At 38.3% G+C, this 15,348-nt stretch overlaps 1 protein-coding gene across 2 annotated transcripts in view; it reads right to left on the minus strand.

Annotated features, from left to right (window-relative positions):
• Positions 1–6,475: 6,475 nt before the first annotated feature.
• Positions 6,476–15,348, minus strand: part of LOC123549123 (ubiquitin carboxyl-terminal hydrolase CYLD-like) — a 158,056-nt gene continuing 149,183 nt past the window's right edge. For both annotated transcript variants that reach the window (XM_045336961.2, XM_045336960.2), the window contains one exon: positions 6,476–11,285. In XM_045336961.2, the coding sequence (XP_045192896.1) occupies positions 11,095–11,285 (191 nt within the window). In that variant the 3' untranslated portion in view covers positions 6,476–11,094. The remainder of the gene's footprint in view (positions 11,286–15,348) is intronic.

The raw sequence follows: 15,348 nt of genomic DNA on the forward strand, positions 1-15,348 counted from the left end.
CTTAAATAAAACATAGAAACATTGGATTGTATTTAATTGCACTGGACTCTGTTGTAACGTGGCAAACCAACAGATCAACATCACAGGGGCTCTGCCAGAGCTATTCCCCATTTTCCGGTGTGTCCCCCTGTGATTACCGTATACAGTGTTAGGGTGAAGAAAACCCCAGACGGCCCTTAACCGCCCAATGACCAAACGGGGGCTGGGGGCACCGTACGACAGTACAGTAAACCTCGCTTATAAGGAACAGCTAGGGACCTCTAACAATTGTTCCTTATAACCGAGGTTCCTTATATCCGTATAGCGAACTAGTTCCTTGTAACCGAGGTTTGTATAATGAACACAATTTGTATAGGGAACACTATTTGACTGACGTTTCATAAGGGCTAAGTGTTCACACTCCGGGCCAACCTTGAATCTTTATGTGAGGAAGTTGCTTTTCTAGTACTGGTCCTTTTCAGGAGAGATGGTAAGGTAAACTGCCTGCATGTATATGACTGAAATAGTGTTGAAACGCGGCGTTAAACCTAACCCAAGCCAAAATGGTCGTCGGTAAAAATGACCGTAATTTATGTTTATTTTTTGTCGGTTATTTCTATCTTCTTTTTAGAGAGCGCTACATGACTATAAGATATGTTGCAGATACTCCCCTTACCTTGCTTGACTGCATGTTATGTGAATAGTCATCAATACTAATATAAAACTAGAAAATGCTTTTGTAAAAAAGCGCATGTCTCCCCCAATGCAAAGTCCTATAGGCACGAAGTCAATAGTGGTCAGGAGCGAAAGTCAAAGAGACACTGATGGTTGGCTGCAAATGGGATCATCTACTTGGCAAGTCCAGTCATCCCGCTAAATTTCAACACTAGTGGCCTAGTGGTTCTCAAGTCACTGTTCAGGCTCCTGTGACCTTGACCTTTGATCAAGTGACCTCAAAATAAATAGGGGTCATCTACTCTGCATGTCCAATCATCCTATTAAGTTTCAACATTGTAGGTCAAGTGGTTCTCAAGTTATTTCCAAAAAATGATTTCACATGAACAGGCCACTGTGACCTTGACCTTTATTAGACTGACCCCAAAATCAATAGGGGTCATCTACTCTGCATGTTCAATCATCCTATGAAGTTTCAACATTCTGGGTCAAGTGGTTCTCAAGTTATTGATCGGAACTGGTTATCAATGTTCAGGCCCCTGTGACCTTGACCTTTAACAGAGTGACCCCAAAAACAATAAGGGTCATTTACTCTGCATGAAAATGATCCTATGAAGTTTCAACATTCTGGGTCGAGAGGTTCTCAAGTTATTGATTGGAAATGGTTTTCCATGTTCAGGCCCCTGTGGCTTTGACCTTTAACAGAGTGACCCTTAAATCGTTAGGGTTCATCTACTCTGCATGACCAATCATCCTACGAAGTTTCATCATTCTGGGTCAAGTGGTTCTCATGTTACTGACCGGAAATGGTTTTCAATGTTCGGGCCCCTGTGACCTTGACCTTTCACAGAGTGACCCCAAAATCGTTAGGGGTCATCTACTCTTTATGACCAATCATCCTATTAAGTTTCAACATTCTGGGTCAAGTAGTTCTCAAGTTACTGACCAGAAATGGTTTTCAATGTTCAGGCCCCTGTGACCTTGACCTTTAATGGAGTGACCCCAAAATTGATAGGGGTCATCTACATTGCATGAACAATCATCCTATGAAGTTTCAACATTCTGGGTCAAGTGGTTCTCTAGTTATTGATCAGAAATGGTTTTCAATGTTCAGGCCCCCGTGACCTTGACCTTTGACGGAGTGACCCGAAAAACAATAGGGGTCGTCTACTCTTTATGAACAATCATCCTATCAAGTTTCAACATTCTGGGTCAGGTGGTTCTCTAGTTATTGATCGGAAATGGTTTTCAATGTTCAGGCCCCTGTGTCCTAGACCTTTGACGGAGTGACCCCAAAATCAATAGGGGTCATCTACTCTTCATGACCAATCATCCTATGAAGTTTCAACATTCTGGGTCAAGTGGTTCTCTAGTTATTGATTGGAAATGGTTTTCAATGTTCAGGCCCCTGTGACCTTGACCTTTGACAGAGTGACCCCAAAATCAATAGGGGTCATCTACTCTTCATGACCAATCATCCTATGAAGTTTCAACATTCTGGGTCAAGTGGTTCTCTAGTTATTGATCGGAAATGGTTTTCAATGTTCAGGCCCCTGTGACCTTGACCTTTGACAGTGACCCCAAAATCAATAGGGGTCATCTACTCTTCATGACCAATCATCCTATGAAGTTTCAACATTCTGGGTCAAGTGGTTCTCTAGTTATTGATCGGAAATGGTTTTCAATGTTCAGGCCCCTGTGACCTTGACCTTTGACGGAATGACCCCAAAATCAATAGGGTTCATCTACTCTTCATGACCAATCATCCTATGAAGTTTCAACATTCTGGGTCAAGTGGTTCTCTAGTTATTGATCGGAAATGGTTTTCAATGTTCAGGCCCCTGTGACCTTGACCTTTGACGGAGTGACCCCAAAAACAATAGGGGTCGTCTACTCCAGCAGCCCTACAACCATGGGGAAAGAAAGCGTGTGATAGTGCCGACGTTACTCTGCCGTCATCAGCGATTCACTTGTTTATTTCCGGTTTCCAATAATGTTTTATTCTTTATGTCTGTTCGCTATAACCGAGGGGTTTTCCATTGAATTTCGTACTTTGGGACTGGAAAGTGTTCCTTATAACCGAGTGTTCCTTATAACCAGGTTCCCTATAACCGAGGATTTTTACACTGAATAAAGAAGGAATTAGATCGGGGAATTGAAAACTGTTCCTTATAACCGAGTGTTCCTTATATCCGAGTTCCTTATAAGTGAGGTTTACTGTATATAATAAAATAATATATCAGTAAAGTATTCATATCGATAAATGTTCAATCAAGAGTTATCTAATATAACTATTTCTTACCATAGAAGACATAACATTTCAAACCAATCTCATTAGAAGGTGCTAAGGTGTATTCATTTAGATAAAAAATAAAGGGAGGTAATTTGTCATAAATAATGAGTCAATATGTATCTTCACTGATTGTCCAAGTCCATCTGTTGACATAAGTAAAATTTCAAATCAGAATCTTCACTAGTTACTGAGATATACCCATTTTAACTTGAAACAAGTGAATTAAGTATTGCCATGCAATACAAAGTCCCCTACTGCAAGGCACCTAATTTTCTCTACTGCAGTATAACATAATGAACTGATATCTGTCAATGATGTATAAACAATATTGTACTATATATACAATATAATATAACAAAGCACTTGGATTAAAATTTGCATATATAAAAACATATAGTTGTTTTCATTTGGAACTTTTTTTGGCCGATTATACAAAAAGTTATCATATAATTTATTTATAGTAACAACAAAGTGAAATAAACCCTAAAAAAAAAAAAAAAAATCTATAAAATATAAGTCCACAAGAAACTCTTTACCAGGTAGAGATAGATCAAAATACACCTAAAATTTGAATGTACCGTGCATGTTGTACCACAGAAAAGTGGTCTCAATTTTTCCTTATGGCCAGTAATAAAAAAGTTACAATATAATCTATTTATAGTAACAACAAAGGGACATAATTCTAAAAAAAGTGTGCCTCATAGTGGTGAACATTTCTACCAAGTTACATCAAAATTCCTCCATGCATGAAGAATTAGAAATGCTCCGGACAAAGTCATTCTTCAGTTTGACCTTTAACCTCTAAGTATGACCTTGACCTTAGACCTAGGGACCTGGTTCTGCTGTGCGACAATTTGTCTCATGGTGGTGAACATTTGTGCCAAGCTACATTAAAATCCCTCCATGCATAAAGAAGAAATGCTCCAGACTAAAGTCATTCTTGAATTTGACCTTTGACCTCTAAGGATGACCTTGACCTTAGACCTAGAGCTGGGGCTTTGCCCACAACATGTTGTCTCATCCAGGGAAATGTTTGTGCCAACTGATATTTAAATCCTGTTTTGCATGACAAAGTTATAGACCGGACAGGAAAAAAATCCTATTGACCTTTGATCTCAAAGTGTGACCTTGACCTTTAAGCTAGGGTTCTGGGTGTTGCGCATGACACGTCGTCTCATTATGGGGAACATCTATGCCAAGTAATATTGTAATCCCGTGATGGATGACAAAGTTCTGGATCGGACAGGAAAAAAACCCTATTGACCTTTGGCCTCCAATTGTGACCTTGACCTTTGAGCTAGGGGACCAGGTTTTACGCATGACATGTTGCCTCATCATGGGGAACATATATGCCAAATAATATCAAAATCCCTTCATGGATGGCAGAGTTATGGACCGGACAGGAAAAAAGCCCTATTGACATTTGACCCCAATGGTGACCTTGACCTTTGAGCAAGGGCTCCGGGATTTGCGCATGACATGTTGTCTCATCATGGGGAACATCTGTGCTAAGTAATATTGAAATCCCTTAATGAATGACAGAGTTATAGACCGGACAGTAAACAGACCCTGTTCATGCCATGTTAACATTTGACTGCTAAGTGTGACCTTGACCTTTGAGCTAGGGGTCTGAAAGTTGTGCACGACACATCGTCTTATTATGAGGTACAATTATGCCATTTGAAATTAAAATCCCTTCATAGATGGGAGAGTTATGGACCAGACAGGAAAAAAAGCCCTGTTGACCTTTGACCTCAAATTGTGACCTTGACCTTTGAGCTAGGGGTACAGGTTTTGCGCATGACACGTTGTCTCATCATGGGGAACATTTTTGCCAAGTAAAATTAAAATCCCTTCATGAATGAAAGAGTTATGGACCGACACGAAACAGACCCTGTTCATGCCATGTTAACATTTGACTGCTAAGTGTGACCTTGACCTTTGAGCTAGGGGTCTCAAAGTTGTGCATGACACATCATCTTATTATGAGGTACAATTGTGCCAAGTGATATTAAAATCCCTTCATGGATGGGAGAGTTAAGGACCGGACAGGAAAAAAGTCCTGTTGACCTTTGACCTCCAATTGTGACCTTGACCTTTAAGCTAGGGGTCCGGGTTTTGCGCATGACACGTTGTCTCATCATGGGAAACATTTGTGCCAAGTAATATTAAAATCCCTTCATGGATAAAAGAGTTATGGACCGGACACGAAATTGCGGACAGACGGAATGACAGAATGATGGAAAAGCGCATTCCTATAGTCCCCGAAACTGGTTTTCAACCAGTAGGGGACTAATAATGGGAAGTAATTTGACATAAAATCAGTCCATAGTTATCTACCCTGATTGTCTCAGTCCAACTAATGACAATAATGAAATTTCAAATAAGTCCTATAAGTACTTACTGATATAAATCCATTTTGATTACAATCAGAGGAGGTAATCAGATATAAAATAACTCTGGAACCTATGACTGGATCTGACAGATTCGTCATGGAAGCCAAGATTTATTGTTGTTGAAGACATTTTGGAAGTTTGTATCAAATCAAACCATAAATGAAGTCTTTATATGGCTGCAAAAGCCAAAATTATTTTGGACCTTTAAGGGGCCATAACTCTGGATCCCATGATGGAATCTGGCCAGTTCAAGGAAGAAACCAAGATCTTATGGTGATGGAATATAATGCTAGTGCTAGGACTGGTCAGCCCGGTGTCAATATAATGTGACTGGGTGGGTTATCATGTCACATGTCTATGGCGTGATATTCCAGTGAGGCAGCACTATCAAGTTGGGCATTGTGCTCACTGCTACAAGTAGACACGGTCATTAATATGACTGAAAAATTGTTGAAAAAGACGTTAAACCCAAACACACACACACACACACAAACTTGCACACAACTTTTATTGGCATAATATCTTGGTTCCTTTTGAAAACTGGCCAAATCTCATTATGGGTTCCAGAATTATGGTGTGCAAGTTTGATAAAAGTTGATTGCAAAATGTGGTTTCTATTGTGTTCACCGGGCAAAAATGACAAGTTTTGGCCTATAAAGGGGCCATAACTCTGGAACCCATGAAGGGATGTGGCCAGTTTTCAAAAGGAACCGAGATATTACGCCAATACAAGTTGTGTGAAAGTTTGATTAAAATTGCTTGCAAAATGTGGTCTCTATCGTGTTCACAAGAAATTGTGGATGGACGATGGACGAAGGGTGATCACAAAAGCTCACCCTGTCACTATGTGACAGGTGAGCAAAACATGAACATGTCTGGACTGCCCTCAGACACCACATTATATTTGGAGCAACTCAATACACATTCCTATGAACACTTAGGCATGTAATGATTGTGAAAGGACTTATATTGAAGTATTGAAAAGTTAAAGGTAGGTCCATTTCCATAAAATGCTGGAATCAATTAATTAGTAGATTAAACTGACTTAATCCATTATGACCACTCAACGTATACTAGTTTTCATGTATTCAAAATTCTGTCATTTCAAAAATAACTTTATACAAAATATTATCACTTTTCCAAATTTTATTAAACAATACAAATATGTCATGCATTTACAAATAAATACCAGTGCCTTTCAAAGTTTTAAAAGCAATTAGATTACTGGTAAATTTTCTAAATTAGCTTAAAAAACTGTTTGCATATAAGTACATATGTTAGTTCTGAATGAGTTCAATGTCATTTCGTTATCATCACTATCTTGTAACATTGACTGGCAACAATATAGGGATAATAAATTTTTTTTAAAGAATTAATGTCTGCAGATGCTGGAGGGATTGTTTGTGAAACATTACACAAACACATCCCAAAGACTTCTCTAGACATAATTACACAAACAAGACAGTCACTGTCCCTAATGCACTCACCTATGTAGTTATCTACAAGTATGAAAAACAAGAGGGCAATTGACCCTAAAGCGCTCACCTGTGTAAAAGGCTTCAAGTGTGTTTGTATAACATAATGATACAAGTAAAGAGTTAGGTATATATAAATATCAAGGCTCTAGCTATTATGGATTCAGAGAAAAAGATATTCAAAGTTTCTTTTACATTAGCTTATATCATATACATGTCACACACATGGGCATGGCCATTTTTGAACCTAGGGCAATAATTTGATCAATTATGGTAGACAGTCGAACCAAATATCCAAGAAACGTTTTGTGTAAAATTGTTTTAAAATTAAGCCTGCTGTTAAAGGATAACTTGTGTGAAATTACATGTATTTTAAAATCCTGCCAGCAGTTTCCTACATTAAGATTTTTTAATTTTCTACTATATACAGAACGGGAAAAGTGACCGTGCCCTCTGACAACCAAGTTTTTTGACAAATCAAAATAATTTGATAATTAGAATGTCACTGTACCAGGACCATTTGTGTGAAATTATTTTAAAACTGGGACAGCAGTTTCATACAAGATTTTTAAAGTTTCCACTATATACATATAGGGAAAAGGAATCATGCCTCCTGCCGGTCATGTTATTTGACGAATCATAAATCGTAATAATTTGAACAATTTTGACAGACGGTTAAATAAGGACCACTTGTATTAAATAATTTTGAAATTAGACCAGCGGTTTAAGAGATGTTGTTAGATTTTTCTACTTTTAGCTCTGGCCGCCCCTATGTGCAACCAAGCTGAACCAACTTTGAAAGAGGACCACCCAAGAAACTTCCAGGCCAAGTTTCATCAACTTCCACCCAATGGTTTCAGAGGAGATGTTGTCTGAAGAAAAGTGTGGACGGACGGACGCCAGACCCCGGACGGTGAGAAATCACAATAGCCCACCATAGCTCACTTTGTTTTCAGGTGAGCTAAAAACCAGGTGTGGAATTTGAAAAGTTGTTGAGTATATAAGAAACTTATTATTTTAAGACTTTATGTTTTTCTTGAGGTCTATTTGGACAGATTTATGTTCATACAAGAATGTCTCTTTACCAAATCAATGCTGTTGTATTTTAAATTTTGGCAGTCCAGTCAAGGAAATCAAATTGAAAATTCATGGAATAAGTACGTGCAACAAGAGTGTCACAGGAGACAGCGCCTAGGAATCATCAAGATAATCAAGATAATCATGAAGATAGGGTCAGACATATGGCTTCTTAAGTGTTAACAAGCTTTTCCTTTGATTTGAGCTGGTGACCTAGTTTTTGACCCCACATGACCCAGTTTCAAACTTGGCCTAGGAATCATCAATAAACATTCTTCCCAAGTTTCATGAAGATAGGGTCGTAATGTGGCCTCAATAGTGTTTATAAGCTTTACCTTTGATTTGACTGGATGACCTAGTTTTTGACCCCACATGACCCAGTTTTGAAAGTGGCAAAGGAATCATCAAGATAAACATTCTGACCAAGTTTCATGTAGATAGGGTCATAAATGTGGCCTCTAGGGTGTTTACAAGTTTTTCCTTTGATTTCACCTGGTGACCTAGTTTTTGATGCCACATGACCCAGTTTCTCACTTGGCCTAGAGATAATCAAGATAAACATTCTGTGCAAGTTTGTATCAAATCAAAGCATTAATGAAACCTCTATATGGCTGATTGGGCCATATAGAAAATCTTGCCCCTTTCAGGGGCAGTAACTCTAGAACCCTTAATGGAATCTAGCTGGTTTTGGAAAGGAACCAAGATCTTATCATGACTTAAGTTGTGTGTAAGTGTAGTTAAAATTGAATGTAACATGTCACATCTACCATGTTCACATGTTAAAATTAACAAATTTTGATTCTTTCAGGGGTCAATCAGGGGCCGTAACACCTGAACTTATGATTGGTTTGACGGATTCATAATGGCATCCAAGATCTATTGTTGTTAAAGATATTTTGCAGGTTTGTATCAAATCAAATCATAAATGAAGTCCAGTTTTCGAAAGGAATCAAGATATTATGCCAATGCAAGTTGCTTGCAAGCTTGATTAAAACTGATTGCAAAATGTGGTCTCTATCATGTTCACAAGAAATTGTGGCCAGACGGACGGACGACAGGCGATCACAAAAGCTCACCTTGTCACTATGTGACAGGTGAGCTAACAAAGATGCATAAAAGTTCTTTTATGCAACAAAAAAATTTAGCCACAGCACAGCATTTAAAGAATAAACAAGAGCTCGTAGAACACGAAATGCCGCCCCTTGATGCATTCAGTAATTGCACAAGGAACAGAAATTACTTGCTCACTGTAAACAAAGATTCTACTGTTCTGGTTCAATGTGACCTTGACCTTTGACCTACTGACCTCAAAATCAACAGGAGTCATCTGCAGGTCACGATCAACCTCCCTATTAAGTTTTTGATCCTAGGCTGGAGCGTTCTCAAGTTATCGTCCGGAAAGGGTTTAACTGTTCTGGGTCAATGTGACCTTGACCTTTGGCCTACTGACCTCAAAATCAACAGGGGCCATCTGCTGGTCATGATCAACCTCCCTATTAAGTTTTTTGATCCTGGGCCCAAGCGTTCTTGAGTTATCGTCCAGAAACCGTTTTACTGTTCCAGGTCATTGTGACATTGATCTTTGACTTACTGATCCCAAAATCAATAGGGGTCATCTGCTGGTGATGACCAACCTCCCTATCAACTTTCATGATCCTATGCCAAAGCATTCTTGAGTTATCATCTGGAAACCGTTAAACTGTTCCGGGTCACTGTGACCTTGACCTTTTACCTACTGACCTCAAAATCTATAGGGGTCATTTGCCGGTCATGACCAGCCCCCCTATCAACTTTCATGATCCTAGGCCCAAGCCTTCTTGAGTCATCATCTGGAAACCGTTTTACTGTTCTGTGAGCTTGACCTTTGTCATACTGATCTCAAAATCAATAGGGGTCATCTACTGGTGATGACCAACCTCCCTATCAACTTTCATGATCCTAGACCCAAGCGTTCTTCATTTATCATCCGGAAACGGATTGGTCTACATACTGACCAACCGACATCTGCAAAACAATATACCCCTCCTTCGAAAGGGGGCACAATAACATGCATTAACAGCACTGCCTTGCTTATATGTTTTTTCTCCAGTTAATACATGCCCCGATTCTGTGAAAACAGTAGTTTTTATGCAAGAATGGGTAATTGGTATTTCTGACCAAGATGGAGTTGTCCCTCATAATAGAGACATATTTCTTAACTTAAAAAGAGATAGAAGAATGACTTTGAAGGTGTAAAGTAAACCCTTCAAAATGATAAGGTTCTCTGAACTTGTAGTTGGACTAGCTGTAACATATACAACTCTACACTAGTTTTTGCAACATAACTTTTAGGAGGTTTTTATTTGAAGGATTTTTCAATAAACAGTTGTACTGACATTGCAGATATCTGGCCTAACAGACTTCTGGTACTGGCATTGCAGATATCTGGCCTAACAGACTTCTGGTACAGACATTGCAGATATCTGGGCAAGCAGACTTCTGGTACTGACATTGCAGATATCTGGGCAAACAGACTTCTGGTACTGGCATTGCAGATATCTGGCCTAACAGACTTCTGGTACTGACATTGCAGATATCTGGGCAAGCAGACTTCTGGTACTGACATTGCAGATATCTGGCCTAACAGACTTCTGGTACTGACATTGCAGATATCTGGCCTAGCAGACTTCTGGTACTGACATTGCAGATATCTGGGCAAGCAGACTTCTGGTACTGACATTGCAGATATCTGGCCTAACAGACTTCTGGTACTGACATTGCAGATATCTGGCCAAGCAGACTTCTGGTACTGACATTGCAGATATCTGGGCAAGCAGACTTCTGGTTAAGGTATGTGCAGCTTTACCTGGTTCAAGCCAAACTGGTATCATGATCATTAACTCCTTGCATGACATGAGTACTGGCTTTTCCTGGAAGGAGACTAAACAGTGATTTAAACCTGCTTCCAGCTTTCTTAACAACTGATCTAAAGTGATTTAGTATAAATTAGAATGACATGACTTAATATCTATTTGAAGGTCAATATGAGTACACATCTTTCATAATAGTTAATATGTTCTGAAATCAAGAGGGCCTTGTAACCAGCACTGAACACTGTTTATACTATAATTTGTAGATAACTTCTGCAAAGTTTATGATATTGCTACAATAATTTTATCCTGTACTTCCACAGCATCACAACTAACATTTAAGAATTTCCTTATTTAAACATCATAACTTGAGGACTTTGGTACATGCAAATATAGGCATCACAAATAAGACGTCTCATATGTTCTGGAAGAGTTTTATCTTCTGGATACTTCATAATGTCATTGTAACATTCATCTGACAACCAACGTGGGATTTCACTGCATTCACATACCTCAGGAATATTGTATCCACTTTGTTCACCTGTAATACAAAGCCATACTTCCATATCAATAAGTTAACCAAGATTATTTCTACGGAAAAGTGCCTACAAGACTCAATGCCACCCACTGGCGCCAGACCAGAAAGAAAATGCCTCTGTACATGTTATACCCTACCCCTAGGTATTCTATAAGAACCATGGTCATGAACGGGAAAATATACTTACCCGTTTCAATCGTACATTTCTCAACTTAAATGCGCAGTTCGTTGAATGGGTACCTAGTATATTGAACAAGCAATAATTTATCTTGCATCGTGCACCAGTCACATTGTCTCAATATTGCTGAGATTATCAACATATTTTATGCTTTCGTCAACGTTACAGAAAAAACTTGCTTGACCTTCCCTAATGAACATCCGGTCTAGAGGTCACGGCAGTGTGCACATGTTTGGCGAATTGTAAACTAAACAAACAAAAATAGAATTTTAAAGAATCACAATTTTACACTAAAACTCGAAATAATGAATGAACTTCAACTTGTATATGATCAGTAATTTGAAATCGTACATTGGTCTGCATCTGTTCTGTTTCCTTTATTCATTTTGCACATTTATGCTGCATTTTCACATTTCAGCAAACACATGTAGTAAAATGACGATTGACATACATTTTCACAAAAGCCAATCAGAATGGTTTGGTAATCTAGAACGGAACTTCACCAGGGAAGTTCAAGCAAGTTTTTTGTGTAACTTTGAAATAACTATAAACTACGCATTGTTTTTCGAAGATAAGAAGTACTGAAGAAATGTGACCGGTACACAATGGAAGATAAATTAGCACTTGTTTGATATTCATAGTACACATTTACCAACTGCGTGTTTTAGGTATGAAATGCTCGATTGAAACGGGTTAGTATATTTTTCCCTTCATGACCATGGTTCTTATAGAATACCTAGGGGTTTGGTATTACATGTACAGAGGCATTTTCTTTCTGTTCTGGTGCCAGTGATGCCACCTAATAAGTTTAAAGTCAAAACCTTGAATGGTTATGCTGTTATGCTCTGGATACAAAATATGACATAGAGATTCAACTGTTGTAACCTTCACTTTTGAGCTATTTACCTGGTTCATGCACTTGAATACTACAGCACAAGAACATCAAAGTAATTTTTTGTGGGGAGTGGGACGTGGGTGGGTTGGGGTGGAGGGGGGGGTGTAGGGACAGTAATTTGGATTGGTATACTCCTCAAATCATCTCAACAACACCCACCTATAAATCAAGATTAATGTTAATACCTTGAATAGTTTTGAAGTGTGCTCCAGCCACAAAGAACAAAGGAAAGATTTGGCATCTGAACTCAATTTTGGACCTAGAACTTTGACCTACCAACCAAGTTCATAAGCTTTGCACATCATCTCATCACCCTCTTCCAAGTTTGAAGTCAATACCTTGAATGGTTCTTAAGTTATGCTCTGGACACAAAATATGACGGACAGATATGACCCTGCTGTTACCTTGACATTTGGCCTACCAACCTGGTTTATGCGCTCGAATACTAGGGCACAAGAATATAAAAGTGAATTTTTGGCAATCCTCTTTCAATTTTGTTCAAATTGTTTCATTTGACCCCTTTAACTCATTAATACCTGCAGCCATATCGCCGCTTAATTACTGGTATCAATTTTCCGATACATTCCTGAGCCACTTATCAAATTATCTGCTTTGTATGCCTGTGGATTTTCACTGATAATCAATAATCGATAAGATCTAGGCATCCTCATTCTCATCCATCAGATGTTCGTCAAAATCCCGAGACGAACCTCTGATTTATTTCTGTCGTTTATTTGGTGAGCATGCGCACTCGTAATTACTACCGGGAGAAGTTTCAGCCAATCAATGTTCGCCACTATTTGGCACGCCGAATTGAAATTTCAAACAATATGTAAGCAAGGTAGTTGCTAACGATGGATAAAGGCGATATTTTATGATTGCGATTAATAAAGAAGATTTATTTCTGTTATTCGTTGTTAAGAAATTCACCTGAAGAAATAATATTCCTCGTAACTCGCATCGATATGAAAGGACGCGGTCACGCTTTTCACAGACGATTTTGATTGGTTCGCTACATTTTGTCGCGAAACGACGCTGATTGGCTGAAACGTTTTACCTGTAATGTAACCAAACCACAAATATCGGCGAAATGTGCCAGAGGTTCATCCGGGGAATCACGGTAGACCTCTGGTATGCGAGAATGGGCATCCTTTGATCAATATTAGGGACAAACATCTGTTTATAACAGATAAATAAAACTGAAATTTTCACAACTGATACTACAATTTATGATCTATTCAATGATTTAAAATTTACTATTATTTTAATTTGCAAAATTGTTTTACAGGCCAACTGAAGTACCATGAATATGGAAAACTGCAATATTCAAGAAAGATTGGACATAGAAAAACAGCCATTATTTGATAATACTATATTTATTCAAATATCATATATTGCTAAATTTTAAAGCAAATGACATTATGAAAGAACAAAATTATACTTTATTTAATAAAATAAAAATTACTGAATCAAAAAGAAAGACTCTGCAGCATAAAACAGGCAATACCTAGAAATAACTTTCTAATTCCGATATTTAGTGAGGAGTATATTGAAAATACATGCTTAAATAACACATATTTTGATTGTTTCGATCGCTTCCGGGTTTTATAAATATTTAGAGTAAAATATTTTCATTTGGTTTACTTTGACAGCAGTGCAATCGTTAGTAAGCTTACAAACGTAAAATCACGTCACGCGGCATACAGTACTATCAGGCAGATAGTGCATTTATGCGATCCTCAGCATACACGCCTATTATCTTTTGACGGATAAATACGACATGCGGTACTCGATAAGAGTTAAAATGAACGCATAAATGCGATCTGTGTCCTTAATGAGTTAAAGGGCTGCTGGAGCTAAAAATAGGAAAAACTAAAGACTTCTTCTCATATGAATCACTTGACGGATAGTCATCATATTTGGTCTGCAGCATCATTATAAAGTTATCTCCCACTTTTGTTCAAATTTTTTCTTCTTCAAATTTTGTTCCACTTAAAGGGCTGCTAGAGTTAAAAATTGGAAAAACTAAAACAAGAGGGCCAAGATGGCCCTAGGTCGCTCACCTGAGTAACACATCATAACAGTGTAAACATGTTTTACCTAGCGATTTCATAGACAAATATTTTGACCAATTTTCATTAAGATTGGACCAAAAAATGTGGCCTGTTGAGTGTAAACAAGCATTTTCTGATTTGACCTAGTGACCTAGTTTTTTACCCCACATGACTCAGATTCGAATTTGTCCAAAATTTCATGAAAACAAACATTCTGACAAAGTTCCGGGGAGACTGGAGCAAAAATGTAGTCTCTAGAGTGTATACAAGCTTTTCCTTTGATTTGACCTAGTGACCTAGTTTCTGACCCCACGTGACCCAGATTTAAAATCATCCAGGACTTCATAAGAACAAACATTCTGACCAAGTTTTATGAAGATATGATCAAAAAGGTGCCCTCTAGGGTGTAAACAAGCTTGTTCTTTGATTTGACCTGGTGACCTAGTTTTTGACCCCACATGACTCAGATAAAAATTCATGCGATATTTCATGCAGACAAACATTCTGACTAAGTTTCATGCACATCAAATAAACAAGAGTGTTAACAAGCTTTTCTTTTGATTTGACCAGGTGACCTAGTTTTTTACCCCAATTGACCCAGTTTCAAACTTGGCCAGGGAATCATCAAGATAAACATCCTGACCAAGTTTCATGAAGATAGGGTCATAAATGTGGCCTCAAGAGTGTTAACAAGCTTTTCCTTTGATTTGACCAGATGACCTAGAGTTTGACCCCATATGACCCAATTTCGACCTAGCCCTAGAAATCATCAAGATAAACATTCTGACCAAGTTTCATGAAGATAGGGTCATAAATGTGGACTCTAGGTTGTTAACAAGCTTTTCCTTTGATTCAGGGGCAGTAACTCTAGAACCCATGATGGTATCTAGCTGGTTTTCGAAAGAAACCGAGATCTTATTGTGACTTAAGTTGTGTTTA

This window comes from Mercenaria mercenaria, chromosome 6 (assembly GCF_021730395.1).
Source record: "Mercenaria mercenaria strain notata chromosome 6, MADL_Memer_1, whole genome shotgun sequence".
Classification (NCBI taxonomy): domain Eukaryota; kingdom Metazoa; phylum Mollusca; class Bivalvia; order Venerida; family Veneridae; genus Mercenaria; species Mercenaria mercenaria.